This window comes from Vigna unguiculata, chromosome 8 (genome assembly GCF_037176805.1).
Source record: "Vigna unguiculata cultivar grain cowpea cultivar isolate G323 ecotype 2 chromosome 8, ASM3717680v1, whole genome shotgun sequence".
Taxonomy (NCBI): Eukaryota; Viridiplantae; Streptophyta; class Magnoliopsida; order Fabales; family Fabaceae; genus Vigna; species Vigna unguiculata.
The window spans coordinates 980,445-1,007,077 of NC_140799.1; the positions used below are offsets into that span (position 1 = coordinate 980,445).

General features: G+C 34.9%; 3 protein-coding genes across 5 annotated transcripts; all 3 read left to right on the forward strand.

Annotated features, from left to right (window-relative positions):
- The first annotated feature begins 1,191 nt into the window (after positions 1-1,191).
- On the forward strand, positions 1,192-12,315 carry LDL3 (LSD1-like 3). Of its 3 annotated transcripts, none has more exons than XM_028085078.2 (9): positions 1,192-1,331; positions 1,458-3,502; positions 4,921-5,062; positions 5,336-7,591; positions 7,864-7,957; positions 8,307-8,797; positions 9,793-10,509; positions 10,911-10,991; positions 11,557-12,315. In XM_028085078.2, exons 2-9 carry the CDS (start codon positions 1,635-1,637, stop codon positions 11,620-11,622), a joined length of 5,715 nt encoding a protein of 1,904 aa, XP_027940879.2. In that variant the 5' UTR covers positions 1,192-1,331; positions 1,458-1,634; the 3' UTR covers positions 11,623-12,315. The 3 variants fall into 3 exon arrangements, with proteins under 3 accessions (XP_027940879.2, XP_027940881.2, XP_027940880.2); XM_028085080.2 differs by having other exon boundaries at positions 10,917-10,991; XM_028085079.2 differs by having other exon boundaries at positions 1,515-3,502.
- Positions 12,316-15,640: 3,325 nt separating this feature from the next.
- LOC114193295 (putative 1-acylglycerol-3-phosphate O-acyltransferase) lies at positions 15,641-19,561 on the forward strand. The gene is made up of 9 exons (XM_028083027.2): positions 15,641-15,989; positions 16,628-16,864; positions 16,949-16,995; positions 17,091-17,209; positions 17,301-17,449; positions 18,250-18,359; positions 18,462-18,561; positions 18,951-19,074; positions 19,162-19,561. Exons 1-9 carry the CDS (start codon positions 15,793-15,795, stop codon positions 19,285-19,287), a joined length of 1,209 nt encoding a protein of 402 aa, XP_027938828.2. The 5' UTR covers positions 15,641-15,792; the 3' UTR covers positions 19,288-19,561.
- Positions 19,562-21,108: 1,547 nt separating this feature from the next.
- On the forward strand, positions 21,109-26,312 carry ARC6 (Chaperone DnaJ-domain superfamily protein). Its single transcript, XM_028084841.2, has 6 exons — positions 21,109-21,683; positions 22,048-22,272; positions 23,262-23,522; positions 23,627-24,584; positions 24,743-24,879; positions 25,779-26,312. Exons 1-6 carry the CDS (start codon positions 21,162-21,164, stop codon positions 26,067-26,069), a joined length of 2,394 nt encoding a protein of 797 aa, XP_027940642.2. The 5' UTR covers positions 21,109-21,161; the 3' UTR covers positions 26,070-26,312.
- The last annotated feature ends 321 nt before the right edge of the window (positions 26,313-26,633 follow it).

Below are 26,633 nucleotides of genomic sequence, written 5' to 3' on the forward strand. Positions count from 1 at the left end.
AGTTGTAGGCTATTTAAAAATTATGGAGTGTATTTAGATATTGTGGGGTTGCAGAAAGAAAACTGGGTTTCGGCCCAGTTGCTTAATTTGTGCTCTGGCCCAGTACAATCTTTTGGGTTTAAGTTTAGATTATGGAGTTCATGACTATAATTTTAAGCCACAGAGGATATTTTTTTGGTTGAAATTTTTATTTGAGTCATGTAGAATTTGTTGAAATGCGTTATTTCATTTCCTGTGGTCAAAATCACAATTTCTTAGATTAAACAGTATCAATTGGCAAACAATAATTAAACAAGATAGGAAAAAAAAAACTTTAAACCTAAAATAAAAATTTGAATTATAATCCGACCTATAATTTCTTTAATTTCTTATAAAGAAAAGTTCAATTCAGGTTCTTGAGATAACTAGATTTAAATCTTAAATATTGAATTAAAATAAAATCACTGTGCAATTTGGTATTTCTCCGCTTATTTTTATTGAAAAGTATTGGTGTTTCATATTTGTTTTAGAGTCTAAATTTTTCCAAGATTATTCAAATATTCTCAATAACTATGAGAGTTGGATAGATTATTAGTATTTTGTAAATTAAATACTAACGAAATTATGTAAATTTTGTTTGGATTTTATTAATGGTTAATATAATTAAATTAATGTTTTTTATTTATTTTTACGTATTAAAAGTTGATATTAATGTTAATTAGTATTAGTGTTTTGTAAATTTCTGCACGTATTTTTCTTGAAAAGTACCAGTGTTTCATAATTGTTCCTGAATCTAAAATTGTTCCATATTAATAATTTTAAAACTTGAATTCTGTTCTTCCATGTTCACCATTTTAGATTTCTAATCCCTTCAACCTGTTTACATTTTGAAGGTGTTGATTAAATTTAGAATTTCACTTGCTTCATGTATATTAATAATTAATAATGACTTTCATAATTCATAAATGAAAACATTCTAGAATAAAACTAATTTTCACTTAACAAAACTAATAAAGTTTTTATTATTTGTCAGCAATTTTACAAATAATTTTTAATAGCTGATGTCTCTGGAATAAAAATGAGTATAATTTTTAATATAGAGGACATAATTTAAGAAATATTTGTTCCAATCTTAATAATAACAATAATATATTATTATTATTATTATTATTATTATTATTATTATTATTCTCCTTCCTCAGTGGTCACGGTTAAGGTCATGAACGTTTTTCCCTTGCCGTGAGAAGCCGTTACTCTGTTACCGTGCAGTTCACAGAGAGACACCATAGTCTCTTTCTTTCTCCGATACGATTCAACACACAACGTAACATAATAGCAATTGCAGAACGCAGGTGCCAGAACCTCACTATTTTGCCTTTGTTTTTTTTTTTACATTGATATGCATTTACCTTTCCCTATCCAAATATTTTCTCATTAAGTGTGCTGTGTGTTTTTTCTTATTTTTTTGTTTATTCCAGCTTCCGGTTCTTCACTATCTATCCATGGTATTATATTACTCGATTTTCTTGAATTAGGATTTCGATTATGTTCATTGAAGCGCGAGGGTTGTTAATCTGGTGATGGGTAAGTGGAGGAAAGCAACGGCATAAAGGAATCGTTCCGAAATTGTTGTTTGGAAAAACTAGGGTTGCGAAATGGAGGGAGAGGATATTAGGTCTGGGACCAGGAAGAAGCGATCCAAGAAGGAAATTGGTTTTGACTCTGACGACGACGAGCCCATTGGCTCAATCTTTAAGCTGAAGAGGTCCAAGAGGAAGGGTAGTGGTAGTGGTGAGGCTGTTAGGGAGAAGGAGGATTTGGGGGGTATGGATGATAATGATACCTTGGCTAGCTTTAGGAAGAGATTGAAGGGTCCTAAAAGAGATCAGGGATCTGGGGTTGGAAGAGGAGCAAGTCCTGCTTTGCATGTGTCTGATGAAGAATTGGTTGGATTGGGAGCTAAGGGTAAGGATGAGAAAGGGGTGGCCTTGGTGCCTGGTGGTGAGGACATACAGATGCAGGATTCTTCTGATCAACACATGGAAGATTCGTTGTCTACGATTTTTCACAAGGCACAGTCTAGCTCTGCTAGGAAATCTCGTGGGGTTTCGAGGCAGAAAAAGGGGATTCAGAAGGTGGATAGTGGGTTGAGCTCTGGAGGTTTTGTGGAAGCTGTGGATGGTGTGGTTGAAAGTAGATCCGGATCTGCTTCTGGCTCGAAATTGGTTGGGGGGAATGCCATGTCTGATGATGCTTTGCCTCAAACGTCTGAACCGGTTGTCACATCCGTGGTGGACGACCAGAAGTGTGTTAACGACTGTTTTCAAGAGGGAATTGCTAAGGGTGAATGTGATTTGGACATTCCAGGTGGATCGAATCAGTCAAATGATGTCTACCGTGAAGATGGGAAGCAGTTTTCTTGTGCTGTACAATCTGAAGATATTTCTTGTGATTCTGAGAAGAAGGTTGCACTGCAGGAAAGTGTTGTTACCAGTGGTGATTTACATAACTTATCTTCTATGTTAAACAATGAAATAGTTGATACTGCATCTCTCTCAAAACTGGGGGAAGGGGAAAGACAATTTACTGAGGTCCGGGAGCTTGAGAATAGATTGACTGATGACCTAGTACAGGCAAGCAACACTGCTTCAGAACGTGATATTTCTACTTCTGCAGGGAAAGAAAATGTCTTGAAATCTTCGCACACTGAACCCTTGATTAAATCAACTGAAAATGCATTGAATGAGAATAATGATATGGTTTCTGGAAAAGATTTTCAGGAATCCTCAAGTAATGGAGTTCTAAAGTTATATGGAGGCCATATGGAAGCAGATGGAGCTGGAAAATCAGAAACTGAGTTTGTTTCTGATAGAAATTTCTGTGGTTATAGTAATTTAGATACAAAGGCTGAAGTGCATGATTTTGTTCAAGGTTTTTCACCTAAAAGAAATGATGTAACTGTCAGTGGTTCTTCTATGGTGTCTAACGAAGCTGAGTTGGCTGCCCAATCAAATTACCCAGAGAAACCTGTAGAAGCTTGCAACATTCCAAAAGACCCCACTGCTTCTATTCTGAAATGTAGCTCAGTTTTAGATCCAAATCAATCAGATGGATCCTCTCTTCAATCTTCAATTCCAGATGAAAATGGGATCTCTGCAGAATACCATGCCTCTGTGACTGATTTTGTCGATAATGATGGTAAGATTTCAAGCATTCCGCGGTTGGTGAGAAAGACCAAAATGCGCAAGCATGGAGACATGACATATGAGGGGGATGCTGATTGGGAAGTTTTAATTAATGATCAAGCTCTAAATGAAAGTCAAGTTATGACAGATGTTGAACGCACTCTTAAAACAAGAATGAAGCATGATTCCTCTTTGAATACTGGTGAAGACTCTGAAAATGTTGCAGTAGTGGCAGTATCAGCTGGGCTGAAAGCCCGTAAAGCTGGTCCAATCGAGAAAATAAAGTTTAAAGAGATCTTGAAGCGAAAAGGTGGTCTCAAGGAATATTTGGATTGCAGGTAATTGTGGTTTCAAACAGGTTTTTCTCATATGCTTGCAATTGTTTTTTCCAAGTGTTCAGAAAATTTGCAGTTTTCCTTTTGCAGCACAGATGTTATTTTTTCAATATTTTGGGTTTTTGTTGTCTTGTGCTTGAAACACAGAGAATACTTTTTGATTCTTTGAGCCTGGTGATCAAATGTTATTTGTTTTAGTTACTTAAACATGAAAATTGTATATATATATATATTTTTTTAATTTTTACCTTTCACGAGTCATGTTTCAACGTGTTGTTCATTTTAGTTGCTTAAGAATGAAATTTAGATAATGAAGTTTGCTTTATGTGGATATGTTTCTGGTTAATGATTCACATGTATGGTTAGTTGGGCTGGGAGCTGAACATGTAAAAAGAAACTCGTACTTTTGGTGAGATGCTGTGGTTGGTTCAATTTTTCCCTCATTGTTGTCCATTGTTTCTGATTTGATATTTGTTTGTACATTGTCTGCTTAAGAAGGGCCTTCCTCCTGTATTTGCTGGAACTGGAAAAGTTTACTATGCCTACTTCCTATATTCAATGGAATTTTTCTCCCTCTTTTTTTGTTTATATGGGAATTCATGTTTACTTGTATATTATGTAGTTGTGTGTTCCACTTTATAATATTTTTATTGCTTGTTGGTCTTAATATCATCCTCCATCTCTCCTCTTCTATCTCCTTTAAAAGTTTATTTGCGACAGCCTTTCACAGGCAGATTTAAGCAGATGTTTTCATCACTACTTTTCTCTTAAATTTTCAACATGATTAGCTAGTTGTGAGTTGGGAATACTTCTATTGTGATACATACACATTCTGCTACCCTTAACTACTGTTAATTTATTATATTCAGAAGTTTTCTATAATTTTGTTTGATATTTACTAGTTGTACAATATAATACTATCATCATCAGTCTGTTTCTTGGTGAAATGTCGTGTACTGATTTAGTCTTCAAATGATGGGAATCATGGGATTTATCCCTATTGTTTTTTGAATTTGGCCCAAGTGTGTGATATAGATTGAACTGTTTAGTTTTATTATTTTATTTATGCTATTTAATTATGTTATCTGGATTTTTTTTGTAACTAATTTTTGTTGTGTAGGGATTTTATTCTGTTTTGGATTATGTTATTGCTGCTCAAAAATAGGGATAACTTATGAGGGTGTTTGGTAATGCTGGGTCATTAAATAGTGCTTCAGTGTAAGCACTTGAGACATTTTTTATGATTATATAATATTTGATCTGTAGAAGCACCTTGTCATAGATGAATACTCTAAACTTCTCATGGGAATATCATGCTGAGAGGAGTAATCTGGGACTGTTCTACATCTCTTGATACACTTATTTTGAACTAGGTATCCTGTTGTAACGAGTTTCACCTCATTTAATTTAATTCATTGCAGAAATCAAATTTTAAGTCTGTGGAGCCGAGATGTCACACGTATTTTGCCACTTGCTGAATGTGGAGTTAATGATACCGATTCTGAGGATGGAAGTCCTCGTTCTTCTCTTATTAGGGAGGTCTATGCATTTCTCGATCAGTATGTAAGTTTGTTAGTTATATTGGTTGGCCTTCAGTTTTTGTTTTCTTTGCATTCTTACTAGAGGAATATATAGATGAATATTTAGTTTGTTTGCTTCAGCTTTTTATTTGGCTATCTTTTTGAGAGGTTTTGAAAGAAAAAAATGGTTAGTTTGTTGCCAAACATAGGATAATTGAGCCTTTTCTTTACATGTTTGTTTTGGCTGAAACATTACAGCATATTGGTGTTTATCTTCTGTAATTGAAATTTAAACATGATAATACAATTTTGGCAGGGTTATATAAATGTTGGAATTGCCTCCCAGAAGGAGAATGTTGGAAGTAGTGGAAGGCACTGTTATAAACTGGTAAAAGAAAAAGGTTTTGAGGAAAGTCTCGCTGCTTCAATGGTTGACTCTGAAGATGGAGTTTCCTTTCTTGTTGGCCAGACTAAAATGTCAGATGCTTCCAATGAGATTAACAATGGTCTAAGAAAGGATTGCAATGACCTAACAATTGAAGCTACAGAAGGTATGGGCCACAGTAATGAAGTGAAGGTGGATTTATCAAACATATCACAACAGGAAGAAGGAAAAGTTTTTGATTACCAGGAAAATGATGGATTTCAGGATGGAACTATTGGCAGTTCCGTTCCTTCTTCCAACTTTGCTGATTGCAAATTAACTTCTCTGATAGCTAAAGAAAAAAGCAATGACTCTACCTGCATTAAATCTGTCTGGGATGGTCAGGTAGGTGACAATCTGCAGCCTGATTTAGATCCGAGAAAGAGAGTAATTGTGATTGGAGCTGGGCCTGCTGGGTTAACTGCTGCTCGCCACTTGCAACGTCAAGGATTTCCTGTAACTGTGCTTGAGGCTAGGAGTAGGATAGGAGGTCGTGTGTTTACTGATCACTCCTCACTTTCTGTCCCTGTCGATCTTGGAGCTAGCATTATAACTGGTGTTGAGGCTGATGTGGCAACTGAGCGAAGACCAGATCCTTCCTCGTTGATTTGTGCTCAGTTGGGCCTTGAGTTGACGGTATTGAACAGTGATTGCCCTCTTTATGACATAGTGACAGAACAAAAAGTTCCTGCAGATATGGATGAAGCACTTGAAGCTGAATATAATACCCTTATAGATGACATGGTATTGGTTGTTGCTCAGAAAGGTGAACAAGCAATGAAAATGTCTCTTGAAGATGGTTTAGAATATGCCCTCAAGATTCGGCGAATGGCACGCACCGAAAGCAGTGAAGAAACTGAACAAATTTCTGCAGATAGACCATTTGATTCCAAAAGGGACAGTTCTGTGGAAAAAAAGCTTGATGAGGAGATTTTGAGCCCTCAGGAGAGGAGGGTTATGGATTGGCACTTTGCTCATTTGGAGTATGGTTGTGCTGCTTCACTTAATGATGTTTCTCTTCCCTACTGGAATCAAGATGATGTGTATGGAGGTTTTGGCGGAGCTCATTGTATGATTAAAGGGGGTTACAGTTCCGTTGTTGAGTCTCTGGGAGAAGGAATTAGAATTCACTTGAACCACGTTGTAACAAATGTGTCGTATGGTATCAAGGAACCAGGTCAAAGTTATAAAGTCAAAGTTTCTACATCAAATGGCAATGAGTTCTTTGGTGATGCTGTCCTTGTTACTGTTCCACTTGGCTGTTTAAAGGCTGAAACTATACAATTCTCCCCTCCTTTGCCACAGTGGAAATGTTCTTCTGTTCAGCGTCTTGGCTATGGAGTTCTAAATAAAGTGGCTTTGGAATTTCCTAGTGTATTTTGGGATGATGCCGTGGACTACTTTGGAGCGACAGCTGAGGAGAGAAACAGTAGAGGTCACTGCTTCATGTTCTGGAATGTCAGGAAAACAGTTGGGGCTCCTGTCCTTATTGCATTAGTGGTTGGTAAGGCAGCCATAGATGGTGTAAGCTTGAGCTCTTCCGATCATGTTAAACATGCATTGAAGGTTCTCCGAAAACTTTTTGGACAGGATTCAGTTCCAGATCCTGTTGCCTATGTTGTGACTGATTGGGGTAGGGATCCTTTTAGCTATGGTGCTTATTCTTATGTTGCAGTTGGAGCCTCAGGAGAAGACTATGATATATTAGGGAGACCAGTTGATAACTGCTTGTTTTTTGCTGGTGAAGCAACCTGCAAAGAGCACCCAGATACTGTTGGTGGTGCAATGATGAGTGGACTACGAGAGTCTGTTCGCATAATTGACATATTGAGCACTGGAAATGATTATATTGCTGAGGTGGAGGCATTGGAAGCTTCACGGGGACAGTTAGACACTGAAAGGGATGAAGTGAGGGATATCATAAAGAGACTTGATGCAGTAGAACTTTCTAACATAATGTACAAGAACTCTTTAGATGGTGCTCAAATTTTAACCCGGGAAGCTTTGTTAAGGGAAATGTTCTTTAATACGAAAACCACTGCTGGACGCTTGCACGTGGCTAAACAATTGTTAACTCTTCCTGTTGGAAACTTGAAGTCTTTTGCTGGAAGTAAAGAGGGGCTAGCCATTCTCAATTCATGGATACTGGTATTATGATATCACTTTATGCATTTTTTAAACTTCCGTGTAATATATTTTTGATTGACTGTACATCCATTTTCACAATTACAAAGTAAAGCGTGTTAGTGTGTTTGGTTCAGCTTATTTTGAAGAAATAATACCTTATTTCTGTTCATTTTTGTGAGAGATTTTGAAAATGAGGCTGTTTTTCCCCCCAGTCCGCTAGACCCAACATGCTATTGATCTTAGGGTTATGTAATTTCTTAGTTTATGGGCTTCTAATTCATATCTAAATGCAGGACTCAATGGGAAAGGATGGGACCCAACTCTTGAGGCACTGTTTGCGACTTCTTGTCCGTGTTTCAACTGATCTTCTTGCTGTACGATTATCAGGTAGTTGTTTATTTATTTCATTAGTTTATCTTCGGTTTTGTTTATTTACTTATGTGCTGTACCCTTTGTAATACTTTCGAGGGAGAAATAGTTGTTCAAGTGGGAGATGAAAATAATTTTATTTGTACCACTTTATGGGATATATGTTTAGATTGATGTCAAACCTAGTTTGTTTCTTTTCTTATTAGTATCGGTTCCTATCTAATCAGCCTAATGAAACTATGAATTATAGTGGAAGATATATTTTTGGTCCTCTAGATGATTCTGGTTGGATGAAGTCACGTGGAAATACAATATCTGCTGTTTCCCCTGTATTAGTGTTTATTTATTTTTTATTTCTTGGGTGTAGGAATGGGAAAAACAGTGAAGGAAAAAGTTTGTGTACATACCAGCCGCGATATTCGTGCTATAGCAAGCCAGTTGGTCAATGTATGGCTTGAAGTTTTTCGCAAGGAAAAAGCTTCTAATGGGGGATTAAAGTTAACAAGACAAACAACTGCAGTAGATTTATCTAAGAGAAAATCTGTTAAAGATTCTGCCTCGGGAAAACCACCTCTGGGCACATATCATGGTACCAATGAGAATAAAGGAGGCTTGCTGAATCCTACCTCTGCTGGAAGCAATTCACCTTCCTATGCCCATGTGAAGAAGTTGCACTGCAAACAAGGAAGACAGCTTCCAGCATATGACTCAAGGCATGAAGTCAGTTCTTCCAGGTCTAAAGGTTCAATAGACAGAGTGGTTACAGAGGAGGATAACCACTGTGCTATATCTGAAGAAGAACAGGCTGCTATAGCTGCTGCAGAGGCTGCACGTGCTAAAGCTCTTGCTGCTGCTGAGGTTTGTTTCCCTTGGATATTTGATTTTAATGTCATAAGTGTATTGTTATAGTGCTTCTTCTGAATATCAGTTGATAGTTTCAAGCTAAATTGGTTAGATTTCATAATATAATGAGCTTTTAGGCGCAGAATTATAATGTGATTTTGCTGTAAAAAGGTTTTGCTAGAGTTTTAATCTGCTCGGTATGTGTGTCTTTATGTTAGTTCTTTTTCTGCCAGTTCCCTGCCTTTTACAACTTGTATTTGATATTAGAAATTTTAAAGAATCATGTGAATTATGAGCCTTTGTTCAAGATTCCTTAATAAAATTGTTTTTTATGTACTAAATTTGTAATTCAACCCAGCTTCTTTATTGAATAGAAGAAATCAGATTTCCAGCTCAAGTGAACTCATTTGATTCACAAACCTGGGTCATTCAGACTTGAAATATTTTGGCAACTTTGTTGGATTATATTGGGCCCAAATCCACTTTCTAATAACAAATGTATAGTATATATGTGTGGTTCTACAAGGCCTAAAATAACTGTGTTTAGATAATAATTCTTCAACATATGTTAAGTATTAACACACTAGGCAAAATTGAATTTTATTGGATATTATTTTAATTCATGTTTTCACGTTTATTTGAATAATTTTAATCCTGTTTTTGATGTCAAAACTTGTTCAGATGCTTGTGCTTGTGCTTTGTCCTTGAGTTTAGATTTTTTTCATGCCACTATGCTGTTGCATTGTTAGTGTGCATACTTATAAGATTTGGCTAGAGGACAATTTGCTTTGGTTATGGTTTTTACTGAACATTCTATTTGAGTCGTTGTTTCTTTTAGCAGATTATTAATTTTTTCAGTTGAATTTTATACTCTTCTCTGAATTTGCTAACATATTTGTTTCTATTTATCTGAAGCGCCCTTATTTTTAAGAAGATAGGATAATAGGGAAAACTTACGTCAGTAACTGGTTGTCATGTTTGTTAAAAGAATCTATGGTTTGTCTTTGCAGGCATATGCTTCTGCAGAAGCCAGATCCAATTCGCTGTTACAGCTTCCTAAGATACCCTCATTCCATAAATTTGCTAGACGTGAGCAGTCTTCACAAAATGACGAGTGTGATAGTAGAAAAAGATGGTCAGGTGGTGTTTTTGGAAGGCAAGACTGTATTTCAGAGATTGATTCTAGGAATTGCAGAGTTAGGGATTGGTCTGTTGATTTCTCTGCTGCTTGTGTCAATCTTGATAATTCCAGAATGCCAGTTGATAACCTCTCACAGAGGAGTCATTCAAATGAGATTGCCAGCCATTTGAATTTCAGGGAGCACTCAGGAGAAAGTGCTGCTGGGGACAGCACCATATATACGAAAGCTTGGATTGACACAGCTGGTGGTGTTGCAATTAAAGATCATCATGCCATTGAGAGATGGCAATCTCAAGCAGCTGCTGCAGATTCTTATTTTTCTAATCCAACTATTCATTTGAAGGACGAGGAGGACTCAAATGCCTGTTCTAAGCTACCAAGCTGGAAGCGTGATGGTGTCGCTAATGAGAGCTCTATTTCACAGGTTACTGTAAATAAGGAGGCCCTGAAGAGTCATTCCCGAGCAGCAGATCATATTAAACAGGCTGTTGTGGACTATGTTGCATCACTGCTTATGCCCCTTTATAAGGCAAGAAAACTAGACAAGGATGGATACAAGGCTATAATGAAGAAAAGTGCAACAAAGGTAATTTTTATTCTGCATTTTGTTTCTTTCTGTTGAAATTATGTTTTTTAAGTATAGAGGGAGCCAGAGGTAAAAGAGAGTGAAATGCTATTTGATATTAAGTGTTTGATATATTCAGAATTAGGAGAACAGATCATGATAAGGTTAAGAAATGTTGTAATTGATTGTAATTTGTAATAGAATGTAACCAGGTAATTTATTCCAGAGGATAAACAAAGGTTTGGTGAAATATGAAAAATGTATTTTTAAATATTTCTCTATATTCTAACACTGTTTATTTGCTAAATTAAGCAAGTGTTACTGTGACCTGGTTGGCAGTAGGTTATAGGGATTAACTGATCTTGAATTTTATCTTCAGTGAAATATGCTCTTCATCCTTTTTGTAACTTTGTGGGTACAAGTTTCAGGTCATGGAGCAAGCCACAGACGCAGAAAAAGCCATGACTGTACGTGAGTTTCTAGATTTTAAGAGGAAGAATAAGGTAATTTTCTGTTACTTCCCGCGTCATAGTTTTATCTACTGGTACGGCTAATGCTATACTTCTGCAGAAGACTTGTTTCTCTAGAAAATATGATTCATGTAACTTATGTTGGCATGATTTACTGATTGGACTCCAGCTTCTTGTGGGGTGGGGGTTGGATTGGGTTAGCTGCGTTACGGTGTGTTTGATCGCATTTTTGTTTTGTAGTTTCTAAAAGCTATTATAGAAAACTATTGTTTAGAGTGTGGGAGTGGAGGAAAAAGATGGGACAGTTTAAGGTATAATATGAGTAATAGAAGACTGATAGTAGTAAACCTAAACAAAAATGTTCTGATTTTTTTTTTTTTTTTTTAAATCTGAAAAAAGAATTACTTTTAACATAATTTTCTAATACTGCTGTTGTAAAAAATATTTTTAAATGGAATATATTTTAAATATAGGAATCAAATATGCCCATAATCATTTATTTATTTTCTTATTTTACTTTTTAATATGTATATAGTTCTGACATGCCCTTTTAACTTTATTCTTTCTCACTGACTTTCATTTGATGCCTAACATGCAGATTCGCTCCTTTGTGGATATACTGATTGAGAGGCACATGACTATGAAATCAGATGTGAAATCTTAATGTTCTTTGGATGGGAATTGTTTGTACTTTGTTGTACGTCTTTTGTAACAGTTGCCAAAGTCTGGTTCTTCTTCCTACTTCAGTTCTCACAGTTTTGATGCAATGAGCATGATCTCATATGAGCACCTCAATCTGCCTATGTAAATGATCTAGAAGGTATAATTAAAAAGACACAACTTGATCCATTCACATCAAGCGGGTTCTATGGAATTCCTTCTTAGCAAAATCTTGAACGGCATTCCAAATACAGCTGGTAGATTGCCAGTAACCAGACTTCGACACCTAAGCAGACTCATTGAAAATATCAGTTGGATGTTGAGGGTGATGGGCATTGGCAGGTTTGAAGATGACGGCAGGTTGCATTCATCTGTCGAGTAATACATCATCTTTCATTGAGGTTTATTCCTTTGAGGATTGAAAACCTAGACCCCATTTTTATTAAAGGGGTTTCTGAAGGGCAAGACATTAAATGACCTTATCAATTTCTTCAATTTGTACAGCTTAGCATTGTTCTAGTGATGACAAGCATACATATCCATTTTCTATGTCCAACTAGAAACATTTTTCTTATTTAAGTTTAACATCAATTACTAACTTTTTTTCTTCATTCTCCAAATAGGGGAAAGAATTATGCCAACTTTTGTAAGATACTTGGTTACTCCAATTATTTTTCTTCTATCTGATTCTCTTGTACGTCTGTGTTGCACATGTGCGAACACCCTGTTTACTCATAGTTTAGTCAGCTTCCTCATGTGTGCTTAAAATAATTAATAGATACATCGCCTCCTTGCAAAACAAGCTCGTCAATGTAACTATAATTATGATTCAAAGGACTGCACCGTGGGATGGCCAACAGCCCAAGACATTTTATATGGTTGTTTACTTTGTGTGTAATTATTGGGCTGCTGTTCTATATGGTCGTTCTCCTGTACTAATTATGCTTACAGCTCTTCCTATGGTTTCTAGGCTGAGAAAGATCATTTCATTCACTAATGGGAGGAACTAGGTATTCTGTATTTTCCCTCTGTTTTGATGTATTTAGGAACTATTACCTTCTTCATAACAAATTTTCAGGTTTCTTCTGTTTTCTTACCTGTATGTATCATTCTAAAGTGTTGAGGTGGATGGCCTTGTTATGATTCTATTGCTTTTGTTTCTGCTGCAGACTGTCTTCAAGCCACCAGTATGTGATATTGGATTAAAAAATGTCGCTGGTGGGGAAATTAAATTCCACTGGGGTGAGTACCTTTTTTTCTTTGCATTGCAGCAGTCTCCCCCCTCCTCTGTGAATTCCACTGTGAATTCCCCTCATTGGTTGCACCTATTGTGAACATTGGTTGCCAAGAATATCTGTGATGTTTGCTTGGTTATACCTTTTTTATTCATTAGGGGAATGACCCTAATTTTTATTGATGCTATTTCAAATTGGTTACATACCCCAGTGGAAAATTTACCCTCAGACTCTATATTGGACGCATTTCTGGTATGATTCGGTATCGTTTAAAACTGTACCATTTTATGGTATAGTATTGTATAATACACATTTTTGTTGTATCATCTTGTTATAACCATTTTGGCTTTATGTTTCTAGGTTTGATGTTGGATTTTGAATTCTCATTCGACAGAGGTCAGAAAAAATATGAAAAAGAAAAAACTCAAATACTGTATAATGCATAGATTTCATGTCACAGCATACTAGATCTTCAGAGTTCCCTTGTGTAAAAAAATATTACGTTCTCTCAGTGTTGATCTCTGTGCTTCACTGCTTCTGATGATATCTCTGAATCTTTACAGTGCTGTTTCTCTCTAATTACCTTTATAGATGAATCGAAAGGTTGTTTCAATTTATTTTTCATATTTAGTTGGATTGCCAACCATTGGATGTTAAAGATCACACTCTAGATAATAGTTTTGCATCGGCAAAGTACAACACAGGTTGTGGTGCTGTGAAATCTACGCGATGAAACTATGACACTCTTTTGAAGTATTTCATTTACTTATAATTTGCATTTCATTTTTTTCATTTAAGCTAGCTACCCTCTGTTATTGGCTTTTACTTGAATATTTACATTTGTTTTGTAATACTATATGTTTGATGCTGAATGACGGAATTACCAGTTTTCTGGGCTAACAATCATTAACTCCAAAATTTTGTATAAAAATTCGTTATGTACAGATATTTTTCTATTAAATAGTTTGGTTTAGAGTTTTAATTAGCATATTGACTCTTAGCAACAAGTTTCGAGTATAAGTAATTTATATTTGAGAAAATAATTATATGAAAACTTAGGTGATTGGTTTTAGAAAGTTAGGATTTGAAGCAACAAAATTTATTCAGTGAATTTACACGACACATGGTATAAAAAAGATTAAGTAATGGTGTCCTATTTATTACAAACTATTTACTCTTAGAGTATTTCCATCAGAAGAGTTATACACATCAGCTTAAAACCTGAGACATGTTTATATAAATTGAAATTTAAGATTTGAAGAAAACTTAAATTTTTGGGTAATCGAAATAAAATATTATTTCTATCTTAAAAATGTGTTTTTTTTTGTCAATAATCAAATAAAAATATTCCAATTGGATCTAATGAGATATCTGTATTGTGATAAAATAAAATGAAATAATGCTCCCTCTTTCTGAACAATCAGTAAAAACAATGTATTTCACATTGTATTAAATAAGATATCCCTGATTAAAATAGCGTATATAATTCATTTTTGTTGTTAACATTATTAGTATCAACAAATTTTAAATATACATTACTATTGTAGCTTATAAAAAAAAATGTTATTCAATTTTTTTTTAATTAAAACTCACTAAAAGTTTTGAGTCACCTTATGTTGAAATATCTTCCACATCATTAGCAGCTAAACTAATTTAAAATAAATGAAAAGTCAAATTAACGAACGACTCTATGACTCACATGTAGCCTTTGTGTGCGGTGCAAGTCTACCTTCCTTTAGAATTGATACATAAAAAACTAACTAATATTAAGTATATATTTTTTGTAGGATATTAAATATACATTATTATGGTAAAGTATATGTGTTTCTAACTGATATATGTATCTTACAATACAATAATAATATTTTTTTTAAAAGAAGTTGTTATTGATTAAAAAATATGTAACTTTTTTTTTATCTTTTGTTTGCATAATGATATAGTAAATACATGAAAGAACGAGAAATTTGCTCATATTTTTTTATAACGTTTGAAGAATGAATTTTAATAATTTTATATGGAAATAATATATTAGAGCCATAGCTATTACCGTCCTGTTATTATTTTTAATAAGTAAATAAAATGACATCTCATATAAAAATATTAATAACATAATAATTTAAGTAGGTTAATTACATTGACAATATTTAATATTTCTTTTGGTTTGTTTTCTAGCATTTACCATAAACTACAACTATATATATAAATATTAATTAAATATTCACAACTATACAACGGAAAAATTGGTTTACAATTTTCTTTTCAAAATTATTCTTTAAAGTAACCATATTTTGGTACACAAACTATTTAATTATTACTTTTGTGCGATTCTTTTATTTAATTTTAATATCTTAATATCTCAATTGTGATAATATTAACTTTTTTACGAACATGTGATTCAAATTTTATTTTTCAATATCTTATATAATGTTCTGGTAAAGAGTTGAGACTCTAAATTAAAAAAAAAGAAGAAGAATAAATAATGTGATTCAAATTTATTTCTATTTTAAACCTGTTCATAGATTTTGGATTTGTTTTCTTATTTGTAGCTCCCAAAATTTTGATAAATACCCAGAAAATATAATAACAGCCAAAAAAAATATAACAGCTATAAAATTATATATTTTTAAAATCATAATAATCGATTATTAAAATACTAACATTGTTGTTCTTCCTTGTAATTAAGAAAGTATTTTATATTGTTATTATTAGGAAAATAACTAAAAATTGAGGTCCAAATGCGTCATTGCGCGCGTAAGCATTTTCTTCCATCTTCCTTTTTCTTCTTTCTGCTCCATTTGGTTCTTTCAGTATCAGTAATTTGACAGTTCTTCTTCTCTTTTCTGCTTCAAATCTTTCTCAATTTGTTCACAATCATTTCTAACTTTTCAACCACTCTGATACCAAACAGAGTAACACTTAGTTGGTTTGTTTGTTATTGGATGAACGCAATTCGTTCTCGTTGGTTTATGAGAATGGCAGAAGACCTTGGAAAGAGCAACCTCGAATCCTCTGCTGCTGCTGCTGTTTCTGCTTCCACGACAACCTCGCGACGCTTTTGGCCTTCCGTCTTACGTTGGATACCCACTTCCACCGACCACATCATCAATTCCGAAAAGCGGCTTCTCTCACTTGTCAAGTACGTTTTTCACCAAACCTAAATCCTTCTTTTCTGTTTCTGCAATTGCCACCTGTTTTATGCACTAAACGCGAATCGTTGACAATTTTTTTATGAACTGATTGTTTCCTTCTGTTTTCCTCTTCTGACGATGGATGTGGTTCACTTGTTGCTGTGCTTTTAAATCTCTGAATATTGTTCTTCCTGATGCTGATTAATAGAGAAATACTAACAACATATTGTTAAATTCGATTTTTTGAAACACACCCTGGTCAATCTGGAAATCTCAAAAAATTTTATGGGTTTTACTTAATCTCACTGATGATTTTTGTAATGTTCGATACATTTTAGCTAAAGAAAGAATATGCTAGAAGAAATATTTTGTTAACATTCCTATTCTAAGGAGATAGGTGGGAAGCATACACATGATGGTTTCGGATCATACAACAATTTCTTTGTGAATGAGATTGGTACTTTAAGTTTAACTAACTGAAGAACTGCGGTAACTTCATCTTAAATAACTGCTGGGGCATTAGCAGGATAAGCTGGATTCTTTTACTCCTCGAGTAACAGTAACAACAAAGGGTGTTTAGCCTGAAATTGTAAAATTAAGTTGTATATATATAAGGTTGTGATGTTTTTCTTTTCTTTTTGGACAGGACTCCGTATGTTCAAGAACAGATTAATATTGGTTCTGGTCCACCTGATTCCAGAGTTAGATGGTTCCGTTCATCGAGCAATGAACCACGGTTTATTAACACTGTCACATTTGACAGTAAGGATGATTCTCCTACGTTGGTAATGGTTCATGGATATGCGGCGTCACAGGGTTTCTTTTTTCGTAATTTTGATGCACTTGCCACTCGTTTCAGAGTTATTGCTATCGATCAGCTTGGGTGAGCTTTGGCTTCACTTCATCCATGATTGCAAATTAGTGTTTTTTTGCAACCTGATTATTCATTAAGTAACGCTTTTTGCAGTTGGGGTGGATCTAGCAGGCCTGACTTTTCATGCAGAAGTACTGAAGGTCAGTGCCAGAGTTGATTTGGAATTGGGAATGTTTAATGCTGTTGTTTAACTTGAAAATTAATGTGCAAAATGCTAAACTTCTTGATACAACAGAAACTGAGGCGTGGTTCATTGATTCTTTTGAGGAATGGAGAAAAGCCAAAAACCTGAGCAATTTTATACTACTAGGGCATTCTTTTGGTGGTTATGTTGCTTCCAAATACGCACTTAAGGTGAGTTTCTTTCTGCATTGCATTAAAAAAACTTGTTTGGTTTTCTTTTTAAGATTGTTGTACTGATATATATCTTATAACTTATATATAGCACCCCGAACATGTAAAACACTTGATTCTGGTGGGACCTGCTGGATTTTCGTTTGAATCAGAGAGAATTACAAAGTTCTTAACTACCTGGAAGGGATCAATCCTGAATCAAATATGGGAATCTAATTTTACGCCTCAGAAAATCATCAGGTAAAATTTACCAGGTCCCTATTTTTTTCATCCTATTCTATTTATACTTTATCCTTTCTATTAATCTATAGCTATGAAGGAAATATCATTCAGAAAATGTAAAATATAGAGACACTAGAAATAAAAGCCATTCCTTTATCATTTCAGTTCTTTTTCGGCTTGGTGGTGTATCGCATGCTTGTATATCATCTCTCTAAATGATTGGGTTTCAAATGTTTGTTAAATTGCTGCGTCTGATATTTCATTACAACAATGTGGTGATCACTAGATGCATGCATGGACACCAAAATCTTTAAAATGTTTTCAAGTAAGTTGTTATTAAAATTAATTTTATATCTGATGATAACATGCACCATATATTTATCCACATTTTCACGTCTGTACTTCGGATTCTTTGTTATGTTTTCTAATGGCATTGTTACTGAAGTAGGCATATATGGAGTTCAATTCACATTGTCTCTTTATTGAATGATTGGTGGCATTAAATATAATCCGTCAAGTCATGGACATATAAATACTTTTGGATAGAACAGTTTTTGCTTGGTCTAGTCTGTCATATTGAACCTAACTTCTGGTGAAGCGAATTCTTGAATCATAATATTCCTATTAAATATATTGGGGAGTTGGTTGTAGAGAAAAGGGGTTGATTAAAGAAAAAGTTGAGAATTGATCACAGGAATACAAATATAGAAGAGAATGTGATTTACAGTTTTTGTTTTTTGGTTTTTCTTTTCACATGTTAACATTTGTTTGTATAGTGTTATCTCTGTTTAATATTTTCTTCTCATATTTTTTGGCAGGGGTTTAGGTCCTTGGGGTCCTGATATGGTCCGCAAGTATACCAGTGCCAGGTTTGTTACACATACAACTGGAGAAATGCTGACAGAATCTGAATCAGGATTACTGACAGGTACGCTGGACGTAGATAACCATACATGGTTTAGTTGTGAGGGTACATATCTTTTCTTTTCCCTTCTTTTTTGGAGTACTCAGTGTTATTTTGCTACTGCAGATTATGTTTACCATACTTTAGCAGCAAAAGCTAGTGGCGAGCTGTGCTTAAAATATCTATTTTCATTTGGAGCACTGCCGAGGTCGCCTCTTCTTGACAGGTTTGTTGATCACATTCCTCTTATACTGATTATTGAATTAACATTTCATTTCTGCATTTCGACATCAAAATACAATGTCTCTAATTGGAAGGTTGTTCAGATTCCAGATGATAATTACTTTATCATATGAAACGAGACTGAGACAAATCGAAGTTTTCTATGGTTTGAAAATCCTATGTGAATATCCAAAATTCTGTATTATGAAGGTTTGATTGAGTACGTAGTTTTCTACGGCTGTGCCATATGACCATTGGCTTTAGCAGTGGTTGTGTCAAAACTTTATCAGTGTATTGCATCGAATTATCTACTCTTCTCTTACACATGGTGTACTACTGCATGTTCTCACGGCATGTGTGAAGTTTTTAAACTTCATTTTTCTGGTTTCACAGGGCATCAGAGTGGAAGGTTCCCACAACTTTCATATATGGTTTTCAGGACTGGATGAATTATGAAGGAGCTCAAGAAGCTCGCAAAAATATGAAGGTTCCCTGTGAAATACTTAGGGTTCCTCAGGTATCTATCTCACTCTCTCCATTTCCCCCAAATAGTGTAGTTTTTTCAATCTTATTTAGATTAACAAACTTCATTCAATTGTAACAGGCCGGGCACTTTGTGTTCATTGACAACCCAAGTGGCTTTCATTCAGCTGTGTTTTACGCTTGCCGCAGGTTTCTAAGTTCTGATCCAGACCATGAATCCCTTCCTGAATGGATAATCTCAGCATAGAGTATAATCTCTTTCCTGTGCAGTGCTGTCTGTGATTATTTACTGTTTCAAAAATTAAATTCCTTAATTAATTTAATTCAAGCCATGTCCTGTCATGCTTAAGTGGTTTTTTCATCTCAAAGGGCATTTTAAAAAATAATGACCTGTAATATAAATCTTATTACTAAAATGTGTTCATTATAACTTGTTATTAGGTTGTTTATTTGTTGTGTTATAAGTGAAAATTTATAATCAACTACAACTATAATGTAAATACGATATCTGTTTACCTGTATACTGTTATTTTTTGATAATCTCAATTGTTTGGTTGAAGAATAAGAAAAAAAAAATGAAATTTAAATAATGTAATATGTTTGAGTGAAGAGTATATTTGTTATTTCTTATCTTTCACATTTTTCTTGGCTGTATTGAAGAGGCAAGACCTTTGGCCCCATTTTGCTTTTTTTGAAGTGTTCCAAATGAAAAAAGATAGACTTTTCGAGAATTCTTGCAGCATGTTTGATTTAAATTATTTTGGAGAAAATTATTTATGTTGAAAGTCTTATTCGAAAAGAAATAATTAGTTTTTAAATCAGTTAAATTATTCAGAAATGTATTATCTTAGATTGAAAATTTTCTATTAAGGATCAAATATAGGAAAGTATACCATTTTGGTATAATCTTTCACAAAAATTACCGGAATAACCAAATTTAAAATTTGTTATTTAAATAAGTAAGTCGTGTTTTAAAATTGAATGATTTTATATCAAAGAAATTGTATTTAAAAATTGCGAATTGAACTTTAAATTTAAAACTCCAAAGGAGTTTTTGTTGGCAAAAAATAACTTTCAAAATTTGTTTTTGCACACTGTATTCGAGGTGCACAATTTTAATTTGGTTAATGGTCTGAATTAATTAAAGTCATATGAAACAAATATGACTAGCATTTTTTTATTGACCTTGTCCAAAGACAATTTACAATTTTTACGATAAAGATGACTAATATTTTTTTAAGTAGTCTTTTATGACAAACAACTTGTGTTGTTTTATTTTTAAATTGAAATTGCATATATCAAGCATAATTTCTTCGCTTTTTTTAAATAAAATTTATACATAACTTCTATTCTTTTAGTTTTTTAATTTCATTATAAAAAATAGAAAGGAATATGCGTACTTTTTTTTTTCTACACACATACAATAAAATAAAATAAAATAAAAACAAAAATATAAATACATAAAACTTTAAACTAAACATCAAAAATAAATTAAATATATCATAATTCATTTTTCTTAAAATCATAATAAAAATATAAAAATATAATATTAATTTCTATAATATTATCAGTCTCACGAAACACGTTAATTATCGTACATTCCATTCCAATTATTATTTGCTTTTTGAAGCGTGTGTTTGATTAGAAATAAAAGTTAATATTTTATGTTGTTTAAGAACAAAATTAATCTTTTATGTATGATTGAATTAAACAGTGAATAATCAAATCTAATTACCAGTGAGAACTTATCCAATGGTTTTCATAAACAATTCCATCCACTTAAAAATTCTATTGAGGCCAACTTTCTTAAATTATAATATATCTAATTTTCTTCAAGATTTCACATTTCTCACTTACATTAATGCAAATACTAAACAATTAAAAAAAAGTGCTTAAACAACTCAATTATATGTTACAAAAACAATATTTTATTAATATATGACCTATGGTAGCAGTACTGAAATAAAGTAACAGGTCAATTGGCCACATTCTACTTAATCCAATTCACATTTATTTTATTAAATTTCCAATTTGTGTAAAAATATAAAATTGTTCAAAACCTTTTTCATTGCGACATGCTCTAGAGAGTAGAGTGTAGCAAACAACAGGGTTTTAAGTGTAATGGAAACGCTGCTACCTCGCGTTGGCCTCGCTCTCTGCGCTCCGCACCCAACAATTAACCGTTTTACAAAACCTAATAAGCCCCGTTCCTCCTCCGCCGTCGCCGGCCGCGGCGGAGGTTCTCTCTCCGCCACCTGCGCCACCAGCAGATGGGCGGAGCGCCTCATTGCCGATTTCCAATTCCTCGGCGACGCCTCATCGGGCGCCACCGCCACTCTGAGCCCCTCCTCCGTCCCTCCGCGACTGGACCCGCCCGAGCGCTACGTCTCCATCCCGCTCGACCTGTACCGCATACTCGGCGCGGAGTCGCATTTTCTAGGGGACGGCATTCGCAGAGCCTACGAAGCGAAGTTCTCGAAGCCTCCTCAGTATGCATTCAGCAACGAAGCGTTAATTAGCCGCCGCCAAATCCTCCAAGCCGCGTGCGAAACCCTAGCGGATCCTGCTTCCAGAAGAGAGTACAATCAAGGCCTCGTCGACGATGAAGACGCCGCCATTCTCACTCAAATCCCTTTCGACAAAGTAGTTGACTCTATTTAGCTTAATTGAACTTTTAATTCTCTTACTGTAGTTATTTTTCGTGAATTTGACGTCTCCATTTTTTTTCTTCTTTTTAGCGGGTTTGATATCATTATTTTAATTGTGGAATTTGTGTCGCTAAGAGAAATGTTTATTTGGCGATGCATAGAGTTTTTGATGAGTGTTTCTTTTAAATGTTGAATGTAAAATTGAACAATTGAACTTGTGCAAGGCGAAGAAAAATTAACATGTCTATGGCAGGGACCATTACTGTAACCATGGCTTCTTCTATTTTCTATTTTTTTTTTAACGTAATGTAGTTTGATTTTTAGTTGGTTCACTGATAGCTGAAGGGGTTGGTTGGCAGGTTCCTGGAGCGTTGTGCGTGTTGCAGGAAGCCGGAGAGCCGGAGCTTGTGCTTGAGATTGGGCAGGGTTTGCTTAGAGAGAGGTTGCCGAAGACGTTCAAGCAGGATGTTGTGTTGGCTATGGCGCTTGCTTTTGTTGACTTCTCAAGGGATGCCATGGCTTTGCCCCAACCAGATTTCATTGCAGCTTGTGAGATGCTTGAGAGGGCATTGAAGCTTTTGCAGGTGATTCACAGTCCTATATGTTCTGTTTGCTTCTTTAAACGTTGAGTAAGTAGTTCATAGAATAAATAATTTATGCATGGATAGTAAAAAGGTTCTTTGTAGTGTTTTGAATCACAAAGTTTCATGTATATTTGGTGTCTGTCGAATCACAAATTCTGTTACAATTTAACTTCTTGATATGACATTCTAAGGCCATGATAACTTATATTCACCATTTAAATTGTGTTTTTAATGGCACATATGCCAGTTAACTTCTCTATTATTGCTCTAGTTAACTTATTTCTCTCTCCTTAGTTATGTTAGCATTCTCTCCATCATTTTTTACTCATTTACTGCAATTGTATAAATTTGTCAAGAATTAGATTATTGAAGGGTATAATAGACAAAGTAGTTGTTAATTATACTTGGCTTTGAAAAGGAGAGACAAATAAGAACAAAAATCATCTTCCAAACTGACAATGATAAAGAATGGAGGGAGTAACACATTAAATACTGGGGGAATGCTAACAAGCTATAGAGCATGTGCATTTTAAATTTGGTCCATTCTTTCGTCATAATTTTATGAGAGCAAGCATTGTTGCAAATGTCCAATGGTAACGTTGCAATGTTGTGACCTGTGGGTCAGAAATAGACTCTCGGGGTGGCACTACTATCTTGAGCCTCATCTACTGTGTCTCTTGTTTATTCTTCCAATACAATTTTGAACCTCCAATGTGGAAAGGTTATCATGTTGATGATTTCATAGATTGCTGTTGTCATATCAAACCAAGCCACTGTCATTTTGTATAGACAATAATGGTCTTAGAGACCTGTTGTGAATGAAAAGCATTTAGTATATAATTTCTTTTGAAGCTTTGTACTATTAAATTTATAAATTTTCTTGTATTTAATGTGCTATAACATAATTTGCATATAATAATGTATCTTGAAGATTTCTATGTTGTACTTGCATTGCTATATACTGCACAATAACCTCCCTGATTATGTAGGAAGAAGGAGCAACCAGCCTAGCTCCCGATTTGCAAGCTCAAATAGATGAGACGCTAGAAGAGATAACCCCACATTGTGTTTTGGAACTTTTAGCCTTGCCGCTTGATGATGAACATCGAACGCGGAGAGAAGAAGGTCTTCTTGGTGTTCGTAACATTTTGTGGGCAGTTGGAGGAGGGGGTGCAGCTGCCATTGCTGGGGGTTACACCCGTGAAGACTTCATGAATGAGGCATTCTTACACATGACAGCATCCGAACAGGTTTTCCTAAATAAAGTTTTCAGACTTTTCTTTCTATTTTTCTTTGTCAACTAATAGATGAATTTACATTTATCTTTTTGTTATCCTGAAATCTTCTTTTGAAGGTTGAACTTTTTGTTGCCACACCAAGTAATATTCCAGCTGAAAGTTTTGAAGCTTACGGAGTGGCACTTGCTCTTGTTGCACAAGCCTTTGTGGGTAAAAAGCCGCATCTTATCCAAGATGCTGATAATTTGTTCCAACAACTTCAACAGACTAAGGTTACAGCTTTGAGGAACGCTCCCTCTGTTTATACTCCCAGTGAGAAGAGAGAGATTGATTTTGCTTTAGAAAGGGGTCTTTGTGCACTGCTTGTTGGGGAGCTCGATGAATGTAGGTCATGGTTGGGACTAGATACCGATAGTTCTCCTTATAGAAACCCATCTATTATAGAATTTATTATGGAAAATGCAAAGGGGGATGAAGACAGTGATCTTCCCGGACTCTGTAAATTGTTAGAAACATGGCTGATGGAGGTGGTGTTTCCTAGGTTTAGAGATACAAAAGAATCAAGTTTCAAGCTTGGAGATTATTATGATGACCCTACAGTGCTTAGATATCTAGAAAGGCTGGAGGGTGTTGGCCATTCACCCTTAGCTGCTGCTGCAGCCATAGTAAAAATCGGAGCTGAGGCTACTGCTGTCATTACCCAGGTTCAGGCTAGTGTAATAAATGCTTTGAAAAAGGTGTTTCCTGTTGGTTCTGAAGATCAAATTGTGAAACATCTAGAAAACAGTGAGAAAGATGATTTTAGCTTTTCTGGAAGTGAGAATCCTCTGATATTATCAGATGGGGATTCTTCTGTCAGTGTTGATGTTTCTGGAATAAAAAATACTGCTGAGGCAACTGAAGGTGAATTTATTACCGATGAAATTAAAAATGCAAGTGTTCAGATCATGTGTGCTGGTGTTGTAATTGGACTTGTAACTTTGGCTGGTCTAAAGTTTTTACCTGCTAGGAATGGCTCGCCCGTGCTTCATAAAATGACTGGTTCAGCAATCTCATCCGATACTGTCAACTTAGGTATGGTTTTCGGAGATATCTGCAATTTGGGAGATCAATCCTTATAATTTCTTATAGATGATCTGAATGATTTATTTGCTGCATATCCAAAATTAGCTTTTGTAAGTTCATAGGGTAAAAATCATGGCTTCATGCATTGATTGCTTATTATTGCACAGATTCATTGGGAGATGGAGAAAAAGGAGTTCAACTACCAAAAATGGATGCAAGGGCTGCAGAAGCTCTAGTTCGCAAGTGGCAAAGTATAAAATCCCAAGCTTTCGGACCTGACCATTGCCTAGAAAGATTGCAGGAGGTATAATATTTAACTTATCTGCATATTGGAGCGAGGGTATGATCTATGTAAATTGATTTCCCCCCTTGGTTATGTTAAATCTGGCAATTATGCAGTCACACCTGTGCAATTATTCATCTTTAGCTTGTTTACCTTTTTCTCAATTGGTATGATGCATTATCATGTAGGCCATGCTTTTGGAGTTCTGAAAAGGAAGCACTTTTATATTTTGTTTTACGGATATTAAAAACTGATTACTACACAATCTTTATAATAAACCAACTACTCCTTCAATCACACATGATAGGGGCTCCATATCCGGCCACTGAAAAATCCCCTAAAGTTAATAAACTAGGGTAATTGTAGGCTGGTCTCAATGATTTTTGGATGACCCTGGTTGTCCATAGACCTATTATTGTTAATGTAGATAATATAATTACATAATATTTATGTTTTTTGTTTTTGAACGGGCTGGGTTGCTTGTATCACTGATGGCTATTTATGAGCAGAACACCTTATACAAAACTAATAAACTATTTATTCTCCCTTCTCAATCTGCTCCCTTTGCTATCCAACTCTCACACTGATTTAGATGGTTGTTGCATTTCCATCATCCTTTTAATGTTATAGAGAAGGAACCTTTGTAAATTTTATTTCAGATCGGAAATTCCAAATCAGGTCAAATACTATAAATTATAACATGAGCCCTTACAGGCGATTAAACGCATCATCATCACATTTTGGCAAAGTCCCATGTTATGGGATATTTAGAGGCAACTTCAGAATGTACTTTATTATTTGTAGTATGTTCTTTTTCCTGGACCAGTAAAAAGATTGTGTTGATTTTGTTGGTGGCAACTGTCTTGAGGCAATTATATTTGTTTGTGTACGAAGTTTTGCTGAAAGTTATGACCTGGTAGGTTTTGGACGGTGAGATGTTGAAGGTATGGACTGATCGTGCAGCTGAGATTGCAGAGCGTGGGTGGTCCTATGAGTACATGTTGGAGGACCTCAACATCGATAGTGTGACCATATCACAGAATGGGCAGCGTGCAGTGGTGGAAACAACTCTCACAGAGTCTACTCACCTAAATGCCGTAGGCCATCCACAACATGATGCTTCTAACAGCAGAACCTACACAACAAGATATGAGATGTCTTTTTCAGGTCCAGGATGGAAAATTGTTGAAGGCTCTGTCCTTGAGTCGTAAGTATGTTATTGTTTTATAACTCGTATGTATATCTATTAGGTAATCACACTCCAATTTCAATCCATCACCCTTTATCCATGCACTTCTTTTTTAAACGGTGCGCACATTTGAAGCACGTATCATAGTCAAGCCATAAATACTGGCTTTACTTGCATTTGTTTAGAAATGAAAAGGAAACTGTCGTATTCTCCATGTTTAGATTATTAGGAAATGAATAAATCCAAAGCTTGAGATTGTAATTAACCACTTCAGTATCTAATTTCATTAAAATTTTACAGTAGTAGTACCTCACTGTCGTGAATTATTTATCGTTTCAGTGCCTGACTCATTATGTCTACGATAATAATAAACCAAGCATTACACTTTTCAATCACTAGTTACAATTTGATTTTTCAAGATAGTGACTTATACTGAACCAATATTTTTCTCTAAAATAGGACGTAGGGTCATCATATGTAGCCATTACGTTATGAGATTGTATCTTGTTAATAACTCTTTTTAATGGTAGATTGTAAGGATAATGAATGAGTGATATAGTTGTTGGCATCATAGGGTTGTACCAAA